At 38.4% G+C, this 27,828-nt stretch overlaps 1 protein-coding gene across 1 annotated transcript in view; it reads right to left on the bottom strand.

Moving 5' to 3' along the window:
* The window catches only part of bod1l1 (biorientation of chromosomes in cell division 1-like 1), a 48,632-nt gene that overhangs the window by 12,596 nt on the left and 8,208 nt on the right, over positions 1 to 27,828 (bottom strand). The window contains exons 2-11 of the mRNA XM_072253013.1: positions 25,214 to 25,338; positions 22,442 to 22,629; positions 20,898 to 21,422; positions 18,937 to 19,104; positions 14,371 to 14,525; positions 13,274 to 13,418; positions 11,461 to 11,611; positions 10,350 to 10,443; positions 6,691 to 9,889; positions 6,001 to 6,074 (exon numbers count right to left, since the gene is read on the bottom strand). Of these exons, the coding sequence (XP_072109114.1) occupies positions 6,001 to 6,074; positions 6,691 to 9,889; positions 10,350 to 10,443; positions 11,461 to 11,611; positions 13,274 to 13,418; positions 14,371 to 14,525; positions 18,937 to 19,104; positions 20,898 to 21,422; positions 22,442 to 22,629; positions 25,214 to 25,338 (4,824 nt within the window). The remainder of the gene's footprint in view (positions 1 to 6,000; positions 6,075 to 6,690; positions 9,890 to 10,349; positions 10,444 to 11,460; positions 11,612 to 13,273; positions 13,419 to 14,370; positions 14,526 to 18,936; positions 19,105 to 20,897; positions 21,423 to 22,441; positions 22,630 to 25,213; positions 25,339 to 27,828) is intronic.

Here is a 27,828-nt window from a genome sequence, read left to right as displayed (position 1 = left end):
ACTTCAATGTTTGGGAAGATGTTGGAGCCAATTATTAAGGATGAGGTATTGTGGTACTTGGAGGCTGTAGTCAGCATGGTTTCCTCAAGGGAAAAGTTTGCCTGACAAATCTGTTGGAATTACTTGAGGAAATAACAAGTAGGACAGACAAAGGAGAATCGGTTGATGTTGTGTACTTGGATTTTCAGAAGGCCTTTGACCAGGTGACACACAAGGCTGCTTAACAAGCTATGAGCCCACGGTATTACAGAAAGATTCTAACATGGATAAAGCAGTGGTTGATTGGCCGGAGGCAATGAGTGGGAACAAAGGGAGCCTTTTCTGGTGGCTGCCGGTGACTAGTGGTGTTCCACAGGGGTCTGTGTTGGAACCAATTCTTTGTATGTTCTATGTCAATGATTTGAATGATGGAATTGATGGCTTTATTGCAAAGTTTGCAGACCACGTGAAGATAGGTAGAGGGACAAGTAGCTTTGAGGAAGTAGAGAGGCTGCAGAAGAATTACGGCAGATTAGGAGAATGGGCAAAAGAAATGGCAAATGGAATACAATGTCAGTAGGTGTATGGTCATGCACTTATGGTAGAAGTGAAAGGTGTTATGTACCCCTAGGGTTCATATTTTCTATGGAGTGTACCTTTTAAAAGAGAGAGAGCAAGTTGTGCAACACAGACACCTTGTTATTAAGAGAGAGAGAGAGAGAGAGGGGTGAAGACTACTTTGAGATGGTGTTATGGTTTCTCTGCAATGTGTTTACACTTTTGTAAGGACACTGCCAGCTTCTGTGTTCTTACGGGGGGGGGAGGGGGGAGCTACTTGATGGACAGCTGGTGTTCAGCATGGTGAGATAAATACGAGATCAGGCGATAGACACACGGACACATGATTTTGGACACTGGATGAGCTTTGTTGTGCCCACAGAAAGGTGGGTTTTTGGAGGATCAATCAGGAGAATCGATCAGTGGCTCCTGCAGTGGGGAAAAGGTGTGACTGGTGGGAAGTTATCCGTGTGTCCAACCCTCGCCTGGGTTGATAACCTCACCACAGAAAAATGGTTCCCTTGTTGTGGTCACATTGGTGACTTCTAAAGGATTTTGGAGGACAACGGGAAGATCGACAGCATCAGCTCACCTGAAGAACACCTCTCTCTCTCTCTATCACTACTCAACTGAATACCACGAACTGAACTGAACTTCACCCATCACCATAAGACTATATCCATTTACCCCTAGGCTTGAAGAAGCATTATAGAGATATATATATATATAAAATCTTTGTTAACCTGTTCGATCTATCTGATTTTATATTAATGTACTGTGTAGTTACTAATAAATAGTATTAGTTAATAGCAATACCAGGCTCCAAAGTGTTTTCTATTTCTGCTGGTTCTTTAACCCGTAACGGGGTACGTGACAAAGGGTTGACTATTTTCTAAATGGAGAGGAAATACAAAAACTGAGATGCAAAGGTACTTGGGAGTTCTGGTGCAGGACTCCCCAAAGGTTAGTTTGCAGTTTGAGTCTGTGGTGAGGAAGGCAAATGCAATGTCAGCATTCATTTCAAGAGAACCAGAATATAAAGGCAAGGATGTAATGTTGAGACTTTTTAAAGCATGGATGAGGCCTCACTTGGAGTACAGTGAGCAGGTTTGGGCCCATTACCTTAGAAAGGATGTGCTGACGCTGGAGAAGGTTCAAAAGAGGTTCACGAAAATGATTCTAGGATTCAATAGCTTGTCATATGAAGAATGCTTGATGGCTCTGGGCCTGTATTCACTAGAATTTAGAAGAATGAGGGGTGACCTCATTGAAACCTATGAAATGGTGAAAGGTCCTGATATAAGTGGATGCGAAGAGGATGTTTCCTATGGTGGGAGCGTTTCAGACCAGAGGACACAAACTCAGAAGAGGAGCGTCCTTTTAGAACAGAGATGAGAAGTAATTTCTTTAGCCAGAGAGTGGTGAATCTGTGGAATTCTTTGCCACAGGCAGCTGTGGAGGCCAAGTCTTTATGTATAAAAGGCAGAGACTGATAGATTCCTGATTGGAAAGGACATGAAGGGATAGAGGGGGAAGGCAGGAGGTCGGGGCTAAGAGCAATAACGGATCAGCGATGATTTGAAATGGCGGAGTAGACTGGATGGGCCAAATGGCCCAATTCTGCTCCTATATCTTATTGTCTTAAAAGAGGGGGGCATGTGCTCACGTACCTATGTTAAACTCACAATTACAGTACCTTAGTTACTTTTGACTTGTTTGCAGCTGCAGGTTTGCCCTGACTGACCCGTAGCACAATGAACATCTAACAAAGCTGCAGTGATCATAAGATTTGCAATTAATTTTTGACCATAAGACAAAAGACCAGAATTAGGCCATTTGGCCCATCAGTCTGCTCTGCCATCCTATCATGACTAATTTATTATCCCACTCAACCCCATTCTCCTACCTTCTCCCTGTAACCTTTAAACGACTTTACTAATTGAGAACTTAACAAACTCCACTTTAAATATATCCAATGACTCCACTGCTGTTTGTGGCATTGAATTACAGATTCATCATGCTCTGGCTGAAGAAATTTCTCCAAATCTCTGTTCTATAGGGACGTCCTTTAATTCTGAGGCTGTGCCCTCTGGCCCTAGAATCCTCTTCTATTGGAAACATCCTCTCAATGCTCAATCTAGCTAGGATTTTCAATATTTGATGTTTTAATGAGTTCCTGCCTCATTCTTCTGCACCCATGTGAGTACATGCCCAGAGTTATTAAACTCTCTTCATACATTCACAGATTATTCTCATGAGCCTCCTCTGGATTCTCTCCAAAGCCAGCACTTCCTTACACGGATAAGAGGCCTAAAACTGCTCAAAATACTCCAAACGCAATCTGACTAGTCCCTTAAAAAGCATCAGCATTACATCATTACTTTCAGATGCTTGTCCTCTTGAAATGAATGCTAACATTTAATTTACTTTCCTTGTCCTTCTCTCACCTGCAACTTAAGCTTTACGGAATCCTGCACGAGGACCCTCAAGCCCCACTGTAGCTCTGATCTCTGATTTTTAAATTTGCTCCCCATTTAGAAAATAGTCTACAACTTTATTTCTTTTACCAAAGTAGGTAGCAGGGGACTCTAACTATAGCCCACTTAAGTCACCCTTTATGGATGACCTGAAGCCAGTTATTGCCAGTATGGTTAGCTTAACAAAATCAAATTAAAAGGAACCTACACTTCCTCAGCCAGTTAATAGATACTGCTAACCAAGTGGAAAGAGAAATGGAAGATTCGTAAGAGCATAATGAACTGGACTACTCGACCAACAACAGACGAGAGACCAAGTCCCTAGAGGACCATGTCACTATTGGGGCAAAATTGGAAATTGGGCTAGAAAACAAGGTGGTCAATGGAAAAGGGTTTATCCATCACTTCCACTAATACCGGAAGACCTGGCCCAACAGTAGTTTCAACTGACTACTGGTCAAAGGCAACTTTTGGATGCAGTCTCAAAGTCAAAAAATGACTAGTCAGTTTCCTGCCCCTTGTTCACTTTGATAGAGCAAAATAAAAAGGTTCCTCGATAGTCGAACTATCAACCACATGGCTGTAAGATAATATCTAGAATACTTGCCAACCATTGCTTCGATCATCAATGATCTGGTTGGTCTCCTGATTGCACCTGACATCGCAGATCAGCATGAACACAATGTACTTTGCTTACTTGATTATCTGCTCTCCAAGGGCCACAAAGCAAGTTTGGACAAGGCTCAATTGCAATAAGAGGAAGTAATTTAATTGGGAGAAATTAATTTTCCAAGGTGAGCAGGAAATTACCGAGTATATTACAAAGGTTATAATCCATTCTCTTCACTCTCCGGATGTTCCAGGGTTAAGTGAAGAGCCAATGAAATGGCATCTGCGGTTGACATCTTGTGATGGTAGGTAAATTGGAGTGGATCCAAGTCATTCCCCAGGCAGGAGTTGACATGTTCCATGAACAACCTCTCAAAGCACTTAATCACAGTGGATGCCAGTGCTACTGGACAGCAGAAGACAGCAGCAGTATAAAAGGAGAGCATGTGCTCACATTCCTTTGTTACAATCACATAAAGCTTTTGTTACTCTTCTGTCTTGATTGCTGGTGAAGGCTGAACCTGTCTGACCTGTACTATGATGAACATCTAAATGGCTGTAACCATTAAATTTGCACCTCATTCTTGACTTCCTAGTTTTCTTCCATCATCTTCTCTCCCTACCCACCTTCCATCTCACCTGGTCTCAAATAACACCTTGTACTCTTTCCCCTAAACACCCACCTTCTTATAGCTTTTAACCCCCTTTCTTTACAGTCCTAATGAAGGGTCTCAGCCTGAAACACTAACTGTGTATTCCTCTCCATAGATGCTACATGACTTGCTGAGTTCTTCCAGCATTTTGTGTGTTGCTTCTGAAGAACGTGCAGAAATTCACGTATAGCCAGCTACTCAGCTATTACTCTCCAGTGTCAGTCTAGCTTTATTTACCCATGTCCTAAAGTGAATTTACAATTGCATTTTACTCATAATTTGAGCAGGAAAAGCGCCTCCTAATGAGAATATGTTGCAAACCAGACTTCAGCAGAGTTACTACAAAATGAATTTGACTAAAATTAGACCTCAAAAACTGTTATGTTACAAAATGACCTTCCAATTGTAATAATGAAGGCCACAAAATGCAAATCAAGCTTCATTTCTTATTGTCACAGTAGGGTATTGATACACTGACATTTGCAAGAACTGCCTAGATCATTAACAGCAGGATCTAGTGACCCAAACAAGTGGAACATACTGAGCCATTTACTATACATTAATAAAAGCTGTTAGTTACTACAGCAATGCATTGGATGATTTGACCCCAAAAATGTTTGCCAATGGTTGCAACTGAGAACTTTCTCACACTGATTTTTTGGCATTTGCTCATTCACACATGGATCAACTTAGAAGTGTCAAGACATGTTGCCAGTGGATTCTGCTTTTGGCTGAAGTGCCTATAACATATTAATATGGATTGTCCAATTCAGAAAAGGCCTTGGACAAAGTGTCAAATCTATTCCTTAAAAAATACTGCCATTCAGACATATTAATTTATTCAATAGTACTGTTCATTAAAGCATCAGAAGCAGCTTCTTTATTTGCCAGACATGTCAACATAAACTGTCACAGTAATTTGCCACTCAGATTTCCACCGCGAGTTACTTTGGATGAAAAAAAGCTGCATCTAAACAGATCATTAAATTATGACAATTTCACTTCTATTAAGGATATCTCTGGGCATAAATTTCATTACTTAACTCCGTTGCTAATTTCTGTGGAAATATTGCTTGCTGCCCAAAATGTCAAATTCTTCACTAAATTCATTCCTCCAAGGGGAGGTTGGGTGGCCAGGGATGTTAGTTAACCTGGCCTTCTCAAACTACATTGGATTCAAATTAAGCTATTGTTATGCCAAATTCAGTTAAGGGGTAACTCAAAATTTGAAGCAGCGACATATTTTCATTAGGATGAATTTTTTCCTGTTCAAATTCTGAGCAAAAGGCAAATAAAATTGTTTTCTCTTTCCTCTGTAGCATAGAAGTGGTGATTAATATAGTTTTTTTTTCTAAATTAGTTTTTGAAACACTGACCTTTCGTTGAACAACTGAGATTCTGATTTCACTGACTGGCAATTCACTTATACAACAGTGAAATTGTGAATTGGCTAAGTAATTGAAAAAGAAAAACACAGAAGGGATGTGGGATAAAAATAGTGGTATAGCGGCAGTTGAAGTATTAGCACCATTACAATAGGTACTGGTGTACTCCTGTTACAGAATATCTATGTTACTATTACATAAGCAGACAGCACTCCAGTTACCACATCAAGCAGACAGACACAGCATGGAAGAGGAGACACATTTGAGTCACCTATCACAGCTGAACCAAAATGTTTCATATCTTCCACAGATATGTATCGTTTCTAAATTGCTACTTACCAGATCTTCATCTTTTAATTCATTTACGGCACTTGTGTTTATTTCTGACACAATATCCTGCTGAACTGGCAACTCTACAGGAATGGGTAAAGACATTTAATAAGGAAAACCCTTTAAGATACCATTATCAGTTGTCATTCTTACTATCATAAATTTATATAAACTATGTCCAACAACACTATTCTAAATGTAATCCTACTTATGAATATAATAAGTTTATGAATATTATGAATAAGTTTATGAATATTAATGTAAGCAGCATTCACTTGATTTAATAATCACACTGAGATCAGTCAAGGGCTATGGATGACGCAGTTTAGCACACCATTGATCCTCTTGAAATTAAAGCCCTGAAATTCATTACTTGTTATGTTACCGTATTTCCAGTTTTTGTTGAAGTCATATGGATATACTTTAAAACATTGGTAACCAGCCAGTTTAACATTAAAGAACAAATATTCTAACAAACAGTATGACACCTAAAACTAATATGAAGTTTTGTCCTCAAAAACACTCAGTGGAAAGAACAATCAAGTGGTTTTTAAATATAGAAATTCATATCATTCTGATTTCCATCTCTGGAAAAATACTGTGTATTCAAATACTCCAATTTTGAAAAACAATAACTTAACCACTCTTTGTAAATTATGAAAACTCTAAGCATTTTACAATTGAGCACATCCTTACTACCTTGCAACTCCACTTTTGGTGGCTCGCATTTGATGTCCATTTCTTCAGCTTGGTTTTTAGCACACAATTCCTCAGCAACATTTTCAGAACTGAGTGCCTCTTGCTTTCCAGGACCTTCCACAGAAGGTACACTGGAGTCTGAAACACTAGAAGGTGCCTCGTAGCTAAAATTTTCATCAAGTGTTGGAGTAGCTGGTGAAGAAGGATCATAATAAACAAACTGTGCTTTAGCAGCAATTGGATGAAAAAGACTAGAATCTTTAGTAGTTGGATCATCAGGAGAAGTTGCCACATAAGGGATATGTAAAGATCCCTGTTCCAAGTTTGGATGAACATTCATCTCATTTGATTTTGCTAACTGTTCATGAGCTGGCTTTTCACTTTGTTCTTTAACCGAAAGAGATATTTTACATCTGCCAGTCTCATTTTGTTCAGTTTCAAGCTCTTTTTCTCCCAAATTTAAATTCTCCCTAGGCTCAGTTTTGATCCTTTCACTTTCAAAGGTTTCTGTTCTCTCCTCTAATTTGTCTTCAGATTTTATCAGATTTTCAATTTGCACCATGTTTCCTGGAGGAGTGTGTGAAATTTCCTTAGTATCGAGTCTGCTTTCTTTTAAATGCAACTTGGAATTTTCTATATCAGTTCCTTCATTATTAGACTGATCATTTTCAAATTTTTCACTTGACTTTAAGAATGCATTTTCAGATTTTTCTTCTGTACTATTTGTTTCATTTTCTCCTAAATGCCATTCCTTTAACTCGGAATGTACAATATCTCTTTTCCCTTCTATAATTTCTTCATTTTTAATATCTGTATGCAGGTCAGCTTTGGATCCTGACTGACCATACTCCACTTTATGACTCTCTTGCATTTCACTAATTTTGGTCATTTCCACCTCCTCCACATACTCTGCCACATTTTTCAGCTCATTACTCTGGTCTCTGCTTTGTTCGTCTTCATGATCTGTTTCAGGCTTGGATAAAGCAGCTGGCAACTTGATCTCTTTTTCTTCTAATTTCTCATTACAAGGCAGATCTGGCACTTTATCCTTGGAACATGACTGAATTGTTTCAAAATTACCCTTTTCAGATCCTTCCTCATCACCTTGTGCTTTATCTTTGGTCTTTGCTTGCATGCTTTCAGAAAGTTCTTTAGATTTTGATTGAACATTTTGGAAATCACTCTTCTTAAATTTCCCTTTATCATAGTCCTTGATGCTTTCCTTCCCTTTCTCACTGGATTTTGACTGAGATGTTTCAGAATGTTCCATGGATTTTGAAAGTGTGTTTTCATATTTGTGTTTCTTATCCATTCCTTTTTCATTGTTTTGAATATTTTCCTGCACTCTCTCTTTGTATTTTGATCGGGAACTGTCTGAATGCTCCTTAGATTTTGACCGTGAATGTTCAGAGCGTTCCCCAGACTTCGACCGATTATTTCCAAAATCAAACCTTTGTTCCATCTTCTTTGCATTATTTACCTGCAAATCTTCCTTAGATCTTGAATGTGATTTTTCAAAATGTTTTATCTTAGAATCATGCCTTTTGTCATTTCCTTTCATTGAACCCTGAGCAGAATCTCGCACCTTTTCTTTGACTTTTGAGTGCGAGCTTTCTGAATATTCCCTGGATTTTGGGCCTGAGTTTTCAGAACTATGCTTCTTTTCTGTTCCTTTTTCATTTTGAATAGTATCCTGCACTTTGTCCTTGGATTTTGATCGAGAGCCATCAACACTATCCTTAGATTTAAGCCAAGCGTTTTCAGAATCACGTCTCTTTTCTACCCTCTCGTCATATTGAACATCTCCCTGCAATTTTTCTCTGGACTTTGATCTAGTGATTTCTGAATGTTCCTTAAATTTCAACCGAGCAGTTTCAGAATCGTGCCTTTTCTCCACAACTTTCTGCTTATGTTCATTATCTTCCTTGGACTTTGATCGAGACAATTCAACGCTTTCCTTTGTTTTTGACCGAGAGCTATCAACCTTTTCCTTGGATTTTGAGCTTTCAGATTCTCGTCTCTTTTCTACTCTCTTTTCCCTACTTTTATCTTCTTGCAATTCTTCCTTGGATCTTGACCGTGCATTTTCAAAATTCTTCTTTTTATCTTTATTTTTAACATCCTCCTGTACAGTTTCCCTTGACTTAGATCGCGAGATTCCAGATTCATTTTGATTTTCTTTGAATTTCTCATGACTTCTTGTATCGTCATGCATTTTCTCTCTGGATTTTGATCGCGAGTTCCCAGATTCGGTTCTCTTTTCTTTGCCTTTTTCAGAGCCTTTCAAGTCGTCTTGCAAGCTTTCCTCAGATAAAGACCGAGTGCGTTCAGACATGTATTTCTTGTCTTTACTTTTCTCATGGCCTTTATCATCAAGGGTATTTTCCCTAGATTTTGTTCGACCACGTTCTGACTCATTTTTCTTTTCTCTGGTTTTCCCTTCTTCATTTATACTTTCCTTAAATTTGAGGCAAGGGTTTTCAAAATCATTCCGTTTCTCTTTACATTTTTCAGTAGGTTTCACATCATCATGCACATTTTCCTTGAATTTTGACCGCAGGCATTCAGATTCATTTCTCTTCTCTTTGTTTTTCTCGTAACTTTTTGTATTTTCCTGTGTATACTCTCTGGATTTTGTCCAGGAGCCTTCAGCAATATATTTCTTTTCTTTTCCTTTCTCTTCTTTTATTTTAGTGTGATCTCTAGATTTGATATCTTGACCTTGTTCTAATATTGGTAATTCTGCAGAATCTGAAGGAGGCAGATCTTTGCTGTCACTTGATTGGATAACCTGTTGGCAATTAGTTATGACACTGTGTAAAGTAGTTCCCATCTTCTGATCATCATTTATGTCAATATCACAAGTCCAAGAGCTACTTTCAGATCCCATCAGTTCCCCATCACCATGTTTTACTTGCTTCATTTCACTTTTGTGCTTCGATGAATTTTTAAGATTTTCTTCTACTAATCCAAAATCATCAAGCTTATTAACACGAGATGGTTCCAATCCGCTCATATCCAAATCACTGTTTCTTGGTTGCTTTCGACAGGACTCATGATCAATTTTTAAATGGTTGTTGTTTTCACCATTCAACTCTGAAAGTATCTGTACAGATTTGAGTGGCTGGTCTGGAGCCTGTGCATTTTTGGAATCCTTTGTAGTTGCAGCAAAAGCCTTTTCTTTGCTCTGGAAAAGAAACTTGAGAAAGAACTTTTATAAGTTAACAAGTTACTTCCAAATTGTTTTAATTTAATCACATGAAAGCATGCAATTTATAGAGTAAAATAGATCAGCATTGAAATTAAATTATTGCATTAGATAGTCAGGTTTCATAACAATATAAAGTGCAACTTGGGACAATTACTGTGGCTAATTTTAAATTATACATACCATTTTGGACAATGAAATTTACTTCTTTCAGTACCAACTTACTATTTTATTCTTGAGTTCTATCAAAATTAATTTATATTTCCCAAACAGAACACCCTTCTAAGTAGTTTGGAAAGTTTGATGAAAAACGTTGCTATTTGTTGATCATTACAGAAAAATATTTTGTATACACCTTTGTAAATTAATATGTAGAAGAGTCTAGAACCTTTGTAAATTAATATGTAGAAGAGTCTAGAAAACTGAAAAGACCATTTTCAATTCTACATACCTCTGTTCTAAGCTGAATTTCCTTAAATTCTTCTAGCTGTTCACGCTTCCTTTTCCGGTCTTCATGATGCAGAGTAACTTCCCCCGATAAGGTTCTGTAAAACACAGATAAGTTGGACTACAAATCTCCAATTTGCAATATTCTGATGGATATAAATTACATTGAAGCAATACACAAGATCCAAATTTTTTGGGATTATCTACTTGGTAATTGTAGCGTCCAGCTCAAGAATGAACTTAGATGTATTCTTATTAACTTCAAAACAAATGATGAACACTAACATATTAAAAAGGATTCAATATACCAAGTATCTCTTCACACAAAGAGGATACACTATTATGAGACAAATATGGCTGTTTATTTTTGATACATTATTTTAGAAACTAAATTAATGTTACTTGGCAATTGAAATGAGCATCAACATTACTACACAAACTTACACAAAGAGCACCTTTAAAATTATTATTAGATACTAGATACAAAAAATATTTCGCCTCCTTAGTCATCAGAGGCAGAGGGTTTTTTGCACTTCAAGTGACACTTTCAGACACCAGCTCCACAGTATTATACTACTTTCCCAGTTGCAAACTATGTTATTGCAAAGACAAGCTTAACATTTCAATTCTTACATTAAATTAGGCATGATTCTCAAAAAATAGATTTAGAAAGCTGACAGCATAATTAAAATTTATTGCCAATTCTTGAATCCATCTTTAGTACTTTAATGATATTATTTCTGTTGTGTATAAAATACAATACTTCAACTTCAGTGGTATGATTTACACGTTAAAACTTTATCAATAGCTTGATTGCAGTAACTTTTCTACTTATTACATGGTATACACCGGCCTAGGCACACTTTTGCTAGATGACTTTTTTGAAAAAAGGCTTTGCTGAATCAAGAATCATGTAAATCAGAAAGGACATGGATAACAGGAGAATAGAACTGTCCAGTGGAGACCCAAGCAGTGTGTTGGATACATCGAGAAGAAAATAGGAGGTCACTTAACATGGCAAACTGTTAAATCCAGAAACAAGTACGAAGGTTACCACATTCATTTACACAAGGAAAATCGCTTCAGGGCTTTGCTAGAGGTAAATCAAATCACACCTTAAGTCTCCTTTCCTTTTTCTTCTCAGTGCCACTTTTTTCTCCAGGATTTTTTGTTCTTTCAAAGCTGCTTTGCTAACTTTTGAAATGAGGGAGGTTGGCTGCTGCATTTTTCTTGAATTAGTTTCAACATTTAAAGTACTGTTAATACCTGGAATAAAAATTAAATGTTCAATAGGTCTCACCAGGATGTTGTATCAGAAAACATAATATGCATGCATTTAAATAAATACTAACAATGAAAAGATCACAATCAAGGTAAAATTCTAGCCCAGCCTGGAAAATATGACCAATTTGTTTTCAATTATTAATGTAAACATAACTCCATAGAAGCATGCAAAAGAAAAGCTACTGAAAGATTTTAAGACAGGATAGTATTGGGTGAACAAATTATCGACATTCTCCAAGAACTTTTGCTCTTTCAAGACCACTTTGCTAACTTTTGAAATCGTTAATTTTTCAAAATAACTTTTGAAAATTGCTGCAACTTCCTTGAATTACTTTCAACACCTAAATTACAGATAAGATATTTAACTAAAAGCACCAAAACAAAACACAGTGGAACTATTAGTAAAGTTGCTGTCTCAAGAGCTCCAACAACCTAGGTTTAATCCTTCCCCGTAACTATGAATTTCATCTGGTATTCTGGTTTTTGCTCATAGTCCAAAGATAAGCAGTTCAGAATATCACTGATCACTAATCAGTGTAATTTTTCCTTTCTGTGCCAGTGAGCATTTATATCTGAGGTCATGCATTGAAATAGGTGGGGGTGTGGGGGGGGGGGGCAGAGAGAGAAGATGGTTTATGATTAGAATAAAATGGGATTAGTTTAAATGACTGGGAGAGGGAAGGACAGAAGGTCTTTTTCCACTTCATATGACTAATGCAGATGACAACTTGGAAAATTTGATACTCCTGATAGCACTACTACCACTACAACTGCATCGACTCAGGCCTAGGGGGCTGCTGTTGGGCACGATGATGGACTCTCCACTTCTCCCTCTCACTCATCAGTGTGTTCGGTTCATCTACATTAGCTGCACCGCTGTCTTCTAGGAGTGTGTTGACCATAGTCTTGGGAGGGCACCCAGGGTTCATTCTCCCATGCTTGGGCTCCCATATGATGACTAGGCTGGCAGGTAGCTCGGGGTGGCATAGACAGTGCCCCACTAGTTGCAGTCTTCTCGCCTCGATTTTAGTGGTGAGCATCAGTAGGTCGTCATAGAGCTCGACGTTCGTCAAGTGCTGTTGCCAACTCACGTCAAGAGCCATCCGGAGCATTCGTTTATAGCAACCATCTAGAGACTTTTGCATAGTCTTGGGAAGTGTCCGCGTCTCGCATCCGTATGTGAGAATGGACTCTATGACTGCTATGAAGATCCTCTTTTTAAGCCCTCTGGTCTGGTTCGACTTCCAGATTTCCTTCATGTCGTTCATAGCTCTCCATGCCAGCGCCTTCCGTATCTTTATGTCCTTCTCCGAACTCATCGTTCTTGACCCGAGGTACTTGTTAAAAGACTTTCTTCATGCAAGATAGCAAGAAAGTTTTAAATACGCACAATTTTGTTTTGAGGACCGGAAGAGGAAATTGAGAGTAAAGCCTTCACTTTTATTTAATTTGAGATTCTAAAGAATACAAGCAACTACATTTGGAGAGGCATCAAATTTGACCACATGATAGAAATTCCCATCGATTAAAACAAAAACATAAAAGTAGACTTAGTAGGGAAACAAAATACCAATTAAATTTCATGACAAATTCATATAGTCATTTCCTCACTTTGAAGCTCTGAAATAAAAAGGCCTTAATTACTTTTTTCCAGTGGTTGAAGATTTTCTTCATTCCTTTGAATCTCTTCTGATAGCTGGTCTTTCTCAATTTCCAACTGTTTGCGTTTGTCTTCTACCCTTTCTCTGTTCCACTGTCGCCTGAGTAACCGCTCTGCCTTTTCTTTTGCCTATCCAAAAGAGTGGTAAGGATATCATAATTTATTACATCTAGCAAACCCTATACACGTTAGTTGATATACACAAAATTTGTTTATAACAATGCTCTAGTTCTTATAACTTGAAAACAGTGATGCCTTTATGTATAACCACGATTTATAGATTACACAATAAGTGCGCAAAACAAGGCATTATAGATGCATTTGTAAATTTGAGATTTACAGCATTTTTGTTCTAAGCTTGAACAGAAGCAATAATTTAGATCCAAGCTAAAGATATTTATTCAGTTGATTTATCAGTATGATTTATTCAGTTCCATCGTTCCATATTACTATGAGCCACTTCAATATGTTTTGTACTTCAGTTGTCACATTATTGAAATGATCCCACAACTTTCAAGGACTCTTCTTCTCATTTCAAGATATTTATTGTTCTTCCTTTTTGTATTTGCACAGTCTTGTTGCACCCAAGTTGGTGAGGTCTTTCATTGACTCTATTCTGGTTATTATACAAGTATGCCTGCAAGAAAATGAATCTCAGGGTTGTAAATAGGTGACATGTTTGTACTTTGATAATAAATTTACTTTGAACTTTTTATAGTGCCAAAACTATTCCTCCCAAAATATTCTTATGTAACCAGGAATAGAGCACACAAAAAAAAAGTGAGTTAAAAGTTCTTAACTGGTACCTGCATGTGTCAAAGATATTGGCAGGAGAGAAATATGAACATGGCAAAAAAAAAACACAGGATCAAATGGAAAAAATAATTAAGAACTTAAAGCCTATAGCGAATTGAACTCTTAAATTGATAAATACAGCAATTTTACATAATCAATTTGTTTCTAAACCTGTATCACAAATACACAAATCATTCCTTGTTACTGTCTGCATCACTCCCCATACCCAAATTCAAAACCCAAAACATCAGAATGGTCAAAATAATATGAAATAGCTCTAACTTACAATGGACTGGCGACGTTGAACCACAGTTTCTTCATCGTCCGAATCATTATAGTACTTTGAATAAAGAAACGGTTTGTGGACATACGGATGCCGTCCATGTTTCGCTTTGATTTCCTTTTGTTCTTCTTTGGTTGTTTCCAAATTCATATCTTTTTCTAAACAGAAAAGATGTTTAATAAAACCCTAAGATACTTTGAGTAAATTTTGGCTCGGGTTTCCCAATTCCACTTTTAATTCTATATTTGGAACACAATCTACTGTATTTTATTACACTTTTTCAAATTGAGCAGAAGCTTCTTTGATTTTTAGAAATGATGGCGCCATTGGACTGGAATCCAGTGTGCATCTTTGTGGATAAGTTTTTATGCAATTCAAGGGAGGAGTTTAGAAAACCTGACACTTTTATGAAAGAAGGTAAGCTGAAAAAAAATGCAGCAATAGTCAAATCTGTCAACAAATATGGCATCAACGAATGTTTTAGTAGTAACATTTGAACCAGGATCTGAATCTGGTAATATAATGTGTGTTGTAGTAGGGAGTCTTGTTAGCGGAGAAGCCGAAAACAGCCCGGCTCAGCTACAGAGATCTGCTGGAAGTGACCACCTATCTACACCCTGTTGCATGGTTCAAATACTCTCATTGGAACTTTTCGACCCTCTCTTACTGCTCCCCATCTGTAATTTCTTCGGCCCTTCAACTTTTCGACAACATTGATTTCTGTAACTTCCATTAATGCCCCTCCTCCCCTTCTTACTCCACCCCTATTTATTTATTTATGTATTTATTTTCTCTCTTTCCCTTTCACAATAACTCCTTGCCTGTTCTCCATCTTCCTTTGGTGCTCCCCTCCCCCTTTCTTTCTTCCAAGGCCTTCCATCCCATGATACTTCCCCTTCTCCAGCCCCATATCCCTCTTGCCAATCAACTTTCCAGCTCTTGGCTCCATCCCTCCCCCTCCTGTCTTCTCCTATCATTCCGGGTCTCCCCCTCCCCCTTTCAAATCTCTATCTCTTTCTTCCATTAGTCCTGACGAAGGGTCTCGACCCAAAACGTCGACTGTACTTCTTTCTATAGATGCTGCCTGGCCTGCTGCGTTCCTGGGTGTCAAGATCTCTGAGGATCTAACCTGGTCCCAGCATATCAATGTAGTTACAAAGAAGGCAAGACACTGGCTATACTTTATTACAAGTTTGAAGAGATTTGGCATGTCAAAAAATACACTCAAAAACTTTTATAGTTGTATCGTGGAGAGCATTCTGACAGGCCGTATCGCTGTCTAGTATGGAGGAGCTACTGCACAAGAACGAAAGAAGCTGCAGAGGGTTGCAAATCTAGTCAGCTCCATCTTGGGTACTAGCCTACAAAGTATCCAGGACATCTTCAGGAAGCGATGTCTCAGAAAGGCAGTGTCCATTAAGGACCTTCAGCACCCAGGACATGCCCTTTTCTCACTGTTCCCATCAGGCAGGAGGTACAGAAGCCTGAAGGCACACACTCAGCGATTCAGAAATAGCTTCTTCCCCTCTGTCATCCAATTCCTAAATGGACATTGAATCTTTGGACACTACCTCACTTTTTTAATATATAGTTTTACTGTTTTTGCATGTTTTTTTTTTACATATATTCAATATACGTATACCGTAATTCAGGGATCCCCAACCTTTTTTGCACCACGGAGCAGTTTAATATTGACAATATTCTTGCGGACCAGCTGACCTGGGGGGGGGGGGGGGGCGGTGTTCAAGTAGGGTTATACTCACCTCAACATGTCGCTTACAGTTAGGGTTGCCAACTTTCTCACTCCCAAATAAGGGACAAAAGTAGCAGTCAAATCCTGACGAAGGGTCCCAGCCCGAAACGTCAACTGTACCTCTTCCTATAGATTCTGCCTGGCCTGCTGCGTTCGCCAGCATTTTTTGACGGGTGTGTTGACGGGACACGGGTTTACCCCGAGAAAGACTAACACGACCATGAAGCCTTGCGCGAGCACCTGTGTGCGCATGCGCGATGTGCGTATATGTGGTGTACGCATACGCGTACGTGCCGATTTTTTTCCCCCACAAATCGGTTTTGGCTTAATCTTCCCGACTACACTGTACATACATTATTTCTACTTTATATAGATTGTGTATTTATCATATCATTAATGCTTTTACTATATGTTAGTGTTATTTTAGGTTTTATGTGTTATTTGGTATGATTTGGTAGGTTACTTTTTGGGTCTGGGAACGCTCAAAAATTTTTCCCATATAAATTATTGGTAATTGCTTCTTTGCTTCACACCATTTCGGCACAAAAGGTTTCATAGGAATGCTCTACCTTAGCGGGGGAAATACGGGACAAGGGCGTTCCTGTATGGGACAAACCAATTTAGCCCAATATACGGGATGTCCCAACAAATACGGGACAGTTGGCAACCCCATGTTCAAGTTCAACAGTGTGTGACAGGGAATGAGGAAAGGTGCAGCTGACTCATATTGTTTCCTCGCGGCCCAATAGCATATGCTTTGCCGCCCGGTGGTTGGGGACCACTGCCGTAATTGATTTACTTGTTTATTTATTATTATTTTTATTTTATATTTTTTCTCTCCGCTGGATTGTGTATTGCATTGAACTGCTGCTGTGAAGTTAACAAATTTCACTTCAATGCCGGTGGTATTAAACCTGATTCTGATGCAGTAAATGCAGAACCAAACACCAGCTTGGAAAGCAATTATGTTTTCAAAAATTTGAGGGGTGGGAAACTCATTGGAGATGTGGCAGTAGCTTGAAAGAACCACAGGAATCAAAGGCAATTGCAACACATTTAAAGTGGAAGAGTCAGGTCTTCTGTACAAGGAGCTCTTGACACAGCAAAGTAGGAGGCATAAGCGTTACAGTAAGTGCTGGAAGACGAGAGCATTAGGTTGCATACCCGAGGCAGTTAATGGAAACAGCATTGTTAACCTAATGGGTAGTCTTAATGGCAAAGTTTGCAAGCTCCCTGCATTACTTCTCAGGAGGCAAGTGTGCAAAGCTTAAGTAGTCTAGGGCATGGGTTTGTGAAGAGAAACCACAAATGATCAGTTTTCAGCATCACCAATTAAGCATACAGTTTTATCAATCAACAACCGGATACACACACATACAACAGACAGATGAGATCCTGCATGTTGAGAAAAATAAACACAGCAGAGACAGGAGCTAAGGATGAATATCAAGAAATATCAAGCATAAGTTATCTATTTGTCTGGAATCACAAAATATCCCCACAAATAAAAACAGTTGGGGATATAGCCTAAGGATACAAATTGAGATCAAAGAAGAGAAGCCAAAGTAGAAATTCAAGACACATACAGTGAAAGATCAGAGCAAGCAACATAAAAATAGCAAGACACATAAAAAATTCTGGTGAACGCAGCAGGCCAGGCAGCATCTATAGGAAGAGGTACAGTCAACCCTTCATCAGGACAGTCCTGACGAAGGGTCTTGGCCCGAAACGTCGACTGTACCTCTTCCTATAGATGCTGCCTGGCCTGCTGCGTTCACCAGCATTTTTTATGTGTCTTGCTTGAATTTCCAGCATCTGCAGATTTCCTCCTGTTGACATAAAAATAGCACAATTTTACACATGCAAAACAATTATCAGTGATAACCCTTTTGAAAAAGAATGCAATTATACTAAATCATAAATGAAATAAAAAAGGAAAACTAAAGGGAAGGTGGACTGCATTATAAAACAACACTATATAGTGAACAGGTAGACATTGACACAGGTAACATACAGACATCAGAAAAAAAATTAGCATATATAAGGAAGAGGATTATAGACTGCAAGTGAAGGCATTGAATAGAGATTAGCTTTATTTGTCATAAGTACATCAAAACATTGAAATATAAAATGAAATGTGTCTTTTGTGTCAAATCAAATCAGTGCGGATTTGTGCTGGGCAGTTGGCAAGTGTTGCTATGCTCCTGGTGCCAACATAGCATGTAACAATGTACTAACCCTAACTGCACATCTTTGGAATTATTTTAAGTTTTAAATCAGGAACTTACTGGATTTGCTGTTTAAAGTCCTGTTTTTCAACAGCCACGGAAGGTTTCTGAATTTATACCGTCGTGCTGTAAAGGGTCTTAACCTTGTATTTTATTTGAAACTTAAGCAAGAGTGCAAGCTCAGCTAATGGGAATGTTCAGGTCAACATCAGGATGATGCTGAAGGAATACTCAGGACAGCACTGGGCTAAACAGAATAGTTGTTTAACCTGCGCCTGTGAATTCCAACACATAGCATATACCAAGCATTTATTTTACTTCATCTTACGCACTTAGTGCTGCATGACATTAAGTAACATCCGCAAATTAAGTGACACTAAAAGTAGTTTGGGGGGAAAATGCAAAATAATAAGAGCAGCAGTAGAATATTTATGCCGCAGAATGGAACTAAAACAAAAGCTTTTAACTGAGCTTATAGAATCGAACAGACTTTCTCCTTCAAATATTCATGAGACTTAAAACAGGATTAAAACTTTGCCTAAAACTGTTATTGTATAGTGGCACAAATTTGAAAAATCAATGCAGTACCTTCAGAACTTTGCTCTTCTACTTCATCAGTGCTGTCAGAATCTGGAACTTCACCCTCCTCCTCTTCATCATCATCATCTTCCTCAAAGGAGGAAAGGTCACTCGTATGGACAGAACTAACAGTAATGTCACTCAGACCCTCAAAATCGGAATCTTCCAGGAAATACTCTGCAGATTGATACAACATAGGAATATGCTAAAGTGGGAATCAATGCCGTGAGTTTAACTGTTTCTCATTCACTTTGGTTTCAGAAACAAACAGTAAATTACTTTCACTCTAGTCAGAATGAAGCGCACATATTGCCTGCAATTCTTCTCCCATCCACTGTACTCTTCTACATACATGGTTCCAAACAGTGATCTTGTAGTCCATCTACCAAAGTCTAAATAATTTATGCAAAACAAGGGCTTCAATAGTGGCAGCTGAACTATGTCACCTTTACAACTCATGGAAAATGTGCCATGAGTAGCCTGTTTCTCCTCCTTAGGCAACATTTCTATTCTCTCTCTGACTCCCTTGTCCATTCCCCACCGATTTCCCTCCTGGCACTTAGCCCTGCAAGTAGCATGAGTATACTTGCCCATTCACCTCCTCCCTCACCTCCAATCAGAGCCTCAAACAACCCTTCCATGTGGGTTAGCAAGTCACCTGCATCAGCTACTACAATCAATGGTCCCAGTGCAGTCTCCTCTACATTGATGAGACCCAACGTAGATTGGGGGACCGCTCTGTCAAGCATCTTTGCTTCCTCCGCAGAGACAGGATTTCCTGGTGGACAACTATTTTAGTTACACTCCCTATTCCCATATGTCGATCCATGGCCTCTCTTACTGCCACAAGTCCACTCTCAAATTACAAGAGCAACACCTTACATTCCTTGTGGGTAGCCCCCAACCTGATGGCACACATATTGATTTTTCTCCCCCTCCTCTCCTTCCCCATTCTGACTATCCTCTAAACCCTTCTCTTCTCCTCACCTGCCTATTAACTCCTTATGGTGCCCTTTCTCCCATGGTCCACTCTGCCCTCCCATAAGATTCCTCCTTCTTCAGCCCTCTACATTTTCCACCTATCACCTGCCAGCTCCACACTTCATCCACCCTTGCCCACCCACCTACCTACCTTCCCCCTCATCTGCCTTCACCTATCACCTGCTAGCTTTGCCCTCCATCATCTGCTTATTCTAGCTTCTTCCCCCTTCCTTCCCAGTGCCGATGAATAGCTCAAAATGTCGACTATTTACTCCTCTTAGATTTTGCTTGCCCTGAGTTCCTCCAGCATTTTGTGTGCGTTAACTTTGGACTTACAGCACCTGAAGAATCCAGTGTTTATTCCAATTCAAGCCATTATGACACCTCCATTAATACAGTGCGCTTTAAGCTTTAATCAACAAGCACCTTTTATAAAAGTGTGAAATACTTGACTAAATATATGACAACTTGCTTTCCAGAAAACCTCACTGCTTGCCCTCAATTAACCTAGCACTTTCACTCACCAGGCATATTACTGAAGATATTTAAAAACTGTCAGAAGTCCTGATAACAACCCATCTTTACAAAAACCCCCACCTTCACCCCAGTATTTAACATTTTCAAAATGATATCACCACTGACATCACAAATTAATTAGCAACTTCACCACTGATATTTACAAACTTTATCATGCTACAAGGAAAAAGTTATGATATTATAGAAGTGCAGATGTTAGAAGAATATTGATATAGAAAGATAACCCATGATCAATTAACTAGACTATAAACACAGAATACTTGTTTCTTAATGCTGCACTAACCTAAGGCCAAGAATTTTCTATATTCTAGAAAAATGATAAGCATCACAATTTATCAGCCTGTGTTTGTTCAAATAGTTCACTGATATTCTATCAATAAGCTTCTACAGCTCTATGCACATGTAACACTTAATGAAATTAGCTTAAATAACCTGAAAAACATTCTCAGCACCTTTCTTTAAGTTTTCCTTGGCTGTCTGTTTAAGAGTTCCAGATCCACGTCGGACAGATTCAGAGTCTTTTCGTTTGCCTCTTCTCTCATTCTTTGACAACCCAAGTTGTTCAGCTTTTGTTACATCTTTTTCCCTCTTATCAATTTTATCATTTTTTTCAATCACATCTTCCAAATTTTCCACAACAGGCCCAGCCTTTTCATGCTTATCGTCAAAATCCTTCAAAGATGTTAAAACATTAATTGATCCCTCTGACTTAGGATAAAGCTTTCCAATCTCCGTTGTGGTTTCCAATGCAATTTTTTCAGTTTCTTCAATAGCATGATCTTTCTCCGTTCCAAGATCAAAAGCTTGAGATTTGAATTCTGTCAAGGGGATCTTCTTGGACATCTTTTCACACATTTTACCCAATGAATTCTCAGCTGTAATCCTGGAAGCACTGGCTTCCTGATTAAGGGAGGTTATTGTATCCAAAATAGAAAGAGCATCATTAGCTTTGCTTGTGCTAGGACAATTAGAAGGGCCTGCAAATAGAAGACACAAGTAAGGATACAACTATCAAAATAACACAATATACTACTGTTTCTTGTAAATTATTTTAACAATAGTTAAAAACGAACTCCCTGCCGTATCACATTCAAACTGTCACTGGATAATTTGCAATGTACCCTACAATATTTAACTTACGCACTTCACTTTGTTTATCAACGTGCCATTCAATTGTAGATTTAATTCTTACTTAATGAAAACATTGTGTATACTACTACTGCGCTTTGCTCTGGAGAAATGACTCGTTTGACAGTATATATGCATATAGCTAAATGACAATAATCTTGGCTTGGCCTGAACTTATCAACTTCTACATTTAAATGTGCTGCTGCTGCTAGAAACTGCTGTTCAACTTCCTCCTTTATAATAATAGTGTATTGATAGCTCATCTTATTTTTAGTCACACTTAAATATAGAATTAACAACATCAAGATCATAGTAATACTCATACAAAGGTTCACTGAAGGACTTAAATTCCTCCAACTGGACAATGCCATCTTTGCAAAATGTTACCAGTGAACTTGGATTGGCTTTAAACATGATCTTCCAAAGATGTCCCATGTTAGCTTCTATGCCATTAAAGAATTGATTAGAAAACGAGTTGCTCTTTTTAGAATTTTTTCTCCATTTTGTATATTTTACATTAAATGCATTGGTTGCAAAGGAAAGTTGATCAACATCACTCAAAGGCACTAAGTGTATCTCAACGTAACAAGACTATTGGAGGATAACAAGTCAGAGTTATACAGCACAGAAGTAAGTCTTTGGTACATAAATCTATGCCAACCACTATGCCTATCTATAATTCCATTTGTATATATGAATTGCATATCCTTTTATGCTCTGTTCATTCAAGATGTTGTCACCATTCCTGTTTTTATTATTTGTGGTATAAGTGAAATCAACATTCAGTTATTTTTGACTTTAAAAGTATTGTACAGTACATACACAAAAAGTTTTAATGGATCTCCTCAAAAACTACCCAAGATGATACCTGAAGTGGTAGGCTCTTGTTTCTCAGAATTTTGTGCAACGTTCATAGAAGCAGGCTCTTCTTTCTGATCCACAGTTGCTAAAAACTCATGAACAGCTTTTTCAACCTGAGGCCGGAATATGTGATTGATCTTTGGATCCACAACTTGAGAAATTATTCTGTCTACGCCTACCTCCAGCATACCCGATCTGCAATTAAGTCAAAGATAAATATTCAACACAATTTGTTATATACATTTTATTAAAGTATATATTTACATACATTTATATACATTTTTACAGCACATTATTTGTCTATTAATGATTAAACAAACATCCTCTCTGGAGGGAGAAAACAAAACTAACAGTTCAAAATTTATCCTAACATCATCCTAAATCCTTAATTCATTCTAAAATAAATCCTTCTAGATGGGCACATAACCTAGTGAAGATTGGGAGACAGGACAAAGTGTTCAGAATTTAAAACTGGAGGATTGACAGTCCTAGGGTGAGTACAATACCTCTCTGGGTTACAGAGGATTTAACATTTTTCATTATTTTTTCAAGATAGAAATATTTCTTCTGCTATTCATTAACTACATGCAGCAGATATTCCATTAGTTTAATTACTGATACTGTTAGGGTGAATATTGGATGAAATGAAATTATAGGAAGTGTATGCAGAGTGATATGATATGGGTAGCTATAGAAAATTAGGTTTCTGACTTATGGGGGAGGGGAGAATAAAAAAAAACAATATTTGGACAATTCTCAAGAATGGAACCCTCATGTAAATCAGGACTGTCTGTATGGCACAAAAGGTGTGTGTAGATAGCTGAAGGGGGAAACCAGAGGAATTGCAAATGCTGGAAATAAGGTTAAGGTGTAAAGAGTGAGAGAGGGTGTACAAATCTTGGACTGACATAAAATAAGCAGCTTGCATTTATACAGTGCTTTTAAATAGTATGAACAACCTACAGCACTTAACAGGAATATAAACAGATAACTAATGCCATGCTTTAAGCAGCATTTTACTGCGTGGGGAGACAGAGCAAAGAAAGAAATATTTAGGAATAAAATTCAAGAACTTGGGCTGAAACTGACGTCAATGGTACTGCAGAGGATTCAGGTGGCCAGTTTCTTGGTATCTATCGTACAGCGTCATTTGGTTTTAGTTTCCCACATTTCCTCCACTCTTCAGGAGTCCAATGAAGTGCTGTCTTGATGGAATTGACCTCTCTTCCCATCACATGCCCAATCCATCTCCAACATTTCCTCATAACTGTGACCATATCCTCTTGATTACACTGAAGGAACAGGGAGAGGTTGGACATCTATCTTGGCCAGAACACAGAGCTTCGTGATGTGGAATGACAATAGTTTGGCCGTACCAGGACACAGCTCTGGTACAGCTTCATCTTGGTGTGAACATTATACTAGGTTAATCCCTATGTTGCTCTACACCATCATGATGCTGACCATCTTCCCTGCTTGTGTATGCAACTGTTTTACCAGTTGCTGCCGTTAGTCTGTCAGACCCTGTCCACCTGCTTTCACCGATGCCCAGCATTGTACAGTAGGTTGTAATGACACATTCAGCAGTTATTTGTACTGGCTTGCCAGTGTGGTACATGGTTCATACATTCCAATAAACAATTTTGGTCTCGGTCTTGCAGTGTTCAGTGCTTCCTTCATGCCAGTAGCTTCCTCTTGGTTTTTATGACTGTCAACCATACAAGTCCCGGCTGGAGACTCAGGAATACCATCGCACACACATTTAGAAGGATTTGTCATTGCCACCTCCGTTACAATTTTTTTCACCAGTTAAGGTTGTTAGCCCCGAGCCGAACCCTGAACCTGGAGAACTGGTAGACCACTCTTAGTCTGGCCTCTACCCTTTGGCTTGTTTGGCATGGGTGACCCTACCGAGTCTCAAAGCACAAGGTCCTGACTCCAGTCAACGTAGCTCTCCAGGTCATTGCGGCATGCAAGCATTCATACCCTACATCGACGTTGTGGTCCTCTTGGCGGATAACACAGACATAGATTTCATATATGGACTCCTATGTACATTAAATTGAGGAAGCGCGAACTGTCAAATTCAGTCACGAAACAGTTGGGTTGGTGAAATTTAAATACTTGTGTCAGGTCTTCTTTCTCAAAAGAAAAAGATTAACCCTCTCAAATCTATCCTTCAGCAGCTTCGATGTAGTAAAACATACCAAGATGACTCACAACAATATCAAACAAAATATGGCAGAGCCACTGATGACCAATTAAATCAGTTGACTAATAGCTACAGTTTAGAGAGCTCCTTACAAAAGGGAAGAGAAGCAAAAAGCTGTTGATGTTTGGAACAAAAGTCAAGATGGACCTTGGTGTCTGAAGTTGGTGAAGCAATTCTCATGCAATGGAAATCGGTCAACATGTAAGATTAAGAGTCCGTTTCTAGGCTGTATGTCTCTAAGAGGGCAGAATTTCTCACATTTAAATGTGTATCCATATTTAGCAAACTTCCCCAATTTTTTTTATTGCATTTACTATATCAAAGTAGTTTACAATAAATAAACATGGAAATATGAAAGCCAGTTTTTGCAGTTCCACAGTTATCACAAGAAACAACCATAAAGTATATATTGAGCTTTGCACAGAAAAGTAGTGAAATACTATATTCTCGAGTAATCTGTCTACCGCTCCCACATGATCTAGTAGATCATCTACAATGTCATCTCTCAGCTGAAGGATGGCATATCCAGTTTTCCTCAAAAGCCAAAAAAAAAACACTAGAACTTACTGTAGCACCATCTGTCTAAGACTGTTTCTCAATTGATTCTTGTTGAGATGAGGGCTCCATGTATGACTTGCAAGATGGTTGGACACAAAATTATCCACTCGCTGTCTTAAGTTCTGGTAAGCAGGCTAAAAAAAAAAATAATAAAAACAATTCACTATTTTGCTTTGTCTTGTGTAAACTTTCATGCTTTTAAGACAAAATGTTGAGTGATCAAGCTTAAATTATACCACAGATGCTGTCTTAATATTCATTGTTTAATACATTTAGATCAATAGAGGCATATATAAAGCCACCATTCACTACCATCATATTTTTCTTCAGCCAGAGGGTGGTGAATATGTGGAATTAATTGCCATTGGCAGCTGTGGAGGCCAAGTCATTGGTTATATTTAAGGGAGAGGTTGATAAATTGTCCATTAGTCGGGACATGAAGGGGAAGGAAGGAGATTGGAGCTGAGAGGAAATGTTCAGCTATGATGAAATGGCGAAGCAGGCTCGATAAACTCTGCTCCTATATCATATGATAATCATGTCCTTCTTAATAAGATTTACATACTTCACATGGAGTATGACAAGTTATGCACATTTTACTTTCCCCAGCGTTCGTTAAGTACTATTTTCACTTCTGTTCTACCCAAACACACTTCAGCTAAATAAATGCTACAAGAGCACAGGAGTGTTATGTCATTTTAAGTTATAGAGAGAAGTGTTGGGGGACAGGGTGAAGACTAAATAGGACAATGGGAAATACCACAGTTACAATGAGGCCAAGATTGTAGGACATATCCAGTAGTGCTAATGGACAGAAAAAAACTCAACCAATATTACAGATGATGATTTGGCAGCAGAAATGGCCAATTCTAATAGACAGTGAAAGTGAGTTTTCTTCCTTGAACTGCCGTTATTCATGGTTTGTGTTCATTTGCTCTCATCCTGCCAGCCTTTTTTAATGTAACACTCAAATGATTTCCACAACTTTCTCCCATTGTTATTCCAGCATCACACTTTCCTTTCCTAAACCTGACATTCTGCAAATTAAAACTTAATTGTTTCCTTCTTCCTTGGTTTTTATGAGGGTTTTTGAACTGAAATATTGATGTTTCCACATATGCAATATAATCTGTTGAGTGCTTCTGGCATTTACTATTTATATTTCAGGTTTCCAACAACTACAGCCCTTCAATTTTTCACCAACTGTCATACTTCTTGTTTGCCCACAGAATAGGAGGCATCAGTGCCCCCGCGATAAGGAGACAACCATTCAATTAGAAGAAAATATCCAATACTCTAGAAAATGTGTCAGTTAAAGCCCAGAGAGAGCTGAATTACCCGAGTTCTATAAACACACAGAAGCAGGAAGAGGAGCTCTGACTAATTTGCTCCACTGCATAATCATACACTAGAGAAAAGTACACATGGAACAGGACAATGTGATTGTTCATCATTTAGTAAAGGGATAAAACAAGATGGAGCAAAGGAAATCCAGTACATGCACCTCTTAGTTTAAAGCGACAAAGATTTGAAAGTTAACAAGAACATTGCCCAAGTCATCAGGAAACAGGAATCTTTCCAATGCCAAAGCATACAGTGGAAAAATCTCAAAAAATTTGGAAGAAAAACTGGTAAGGAAGATAAATAAAACTGCTGTGATCTATAAAATCAGAAAGGCACCTACTTCAGGATTCTCAGAGGTAAAAAGCTAAAATAGATAGTAAACCATTACCAGAGTAAAATGGTTGAAGAGATTTGGAAAAATAATGTGAAACAGCGCTGTGGGCTAGAGGAATACCAACAGGAAATCAGGGAAGAAAGGTATCATTGGGACAGGTGACAAATGAACTAGCCTGCAACAGCAACCGACTGAGAGATTATTAGGACTACAGTATGATCTAAAACTATTATGACATATATAACAGCAGGGAAATCTATCTTGACAAATCTAATGGAACTTGAGAATGTAACAAGCAGAAAAGGTGAGGTAGAACCAGTGAATGTGCTGCATTTGAATTTCCAGAAAGCTTTCAATAAGGTCTTACCTAAAAGATTAGTGAGCAAATTACATGGGTAAGGTACTAATATAAGCAGAGTACTATTAGCTGGCATGAAATAAGCAGACAGAATCCCCCCCCCTCCCACCCCCGAGTACAGGCAGTAAGCAATGGGGTACACAGGAATCTGTGATGCTATCTTTGCCATTAAAGGAAGCTGATGAAAGAATTACACATGATATTTCCAAGCTTGCATTTGACACAGCTGGGTGGGAGGGTGATCCTTACAATGGATGTAGAGAAGCTCCAATTAATGGAATGAGTAGATATACTACAATGTGGACAAACATGAGATCATGCACTTTAGTGTAACTTAACAGGTAGCCAGATTATATGAATGGCAATAGGTTGGGAACAAGAATCGAGTGTCTTCACTGAAGCATGCAGATGCAGCAGGCAGTTAAGGCTGGACTTCATAGTAAGAGGATTCAAGCACAGGATGTATTGTTTTGCTACAATTGTACATGACTATAGAGGAATGATCCCCTTATCTGAGTGAAAGTCTCTGCAAAAGAAAGCATTTTAAGCTAAACCGTGAAAAGTACTTGATTCTAAGACAATATCTAA

This window comes from Mobula birostris, chromosome 3 (genome assembly GCF_030028105.1).
Source record: "Mobula birostris isolate sMobBir1 chromosome 3, sMobBir1.hap1, whole genome shotgun sequence".
Taxonomy (NCBI): Eukaryota; Metazoa; Chordata; class Chondrichthyes; order Myliobatiformes; family Myliobatidae; genus Mobula; species Mobula birostris.
Note: the sequence above shows the minus strand (reverse complement) of the source record. Positions and strands in the feature narration are given on the sequence as shown.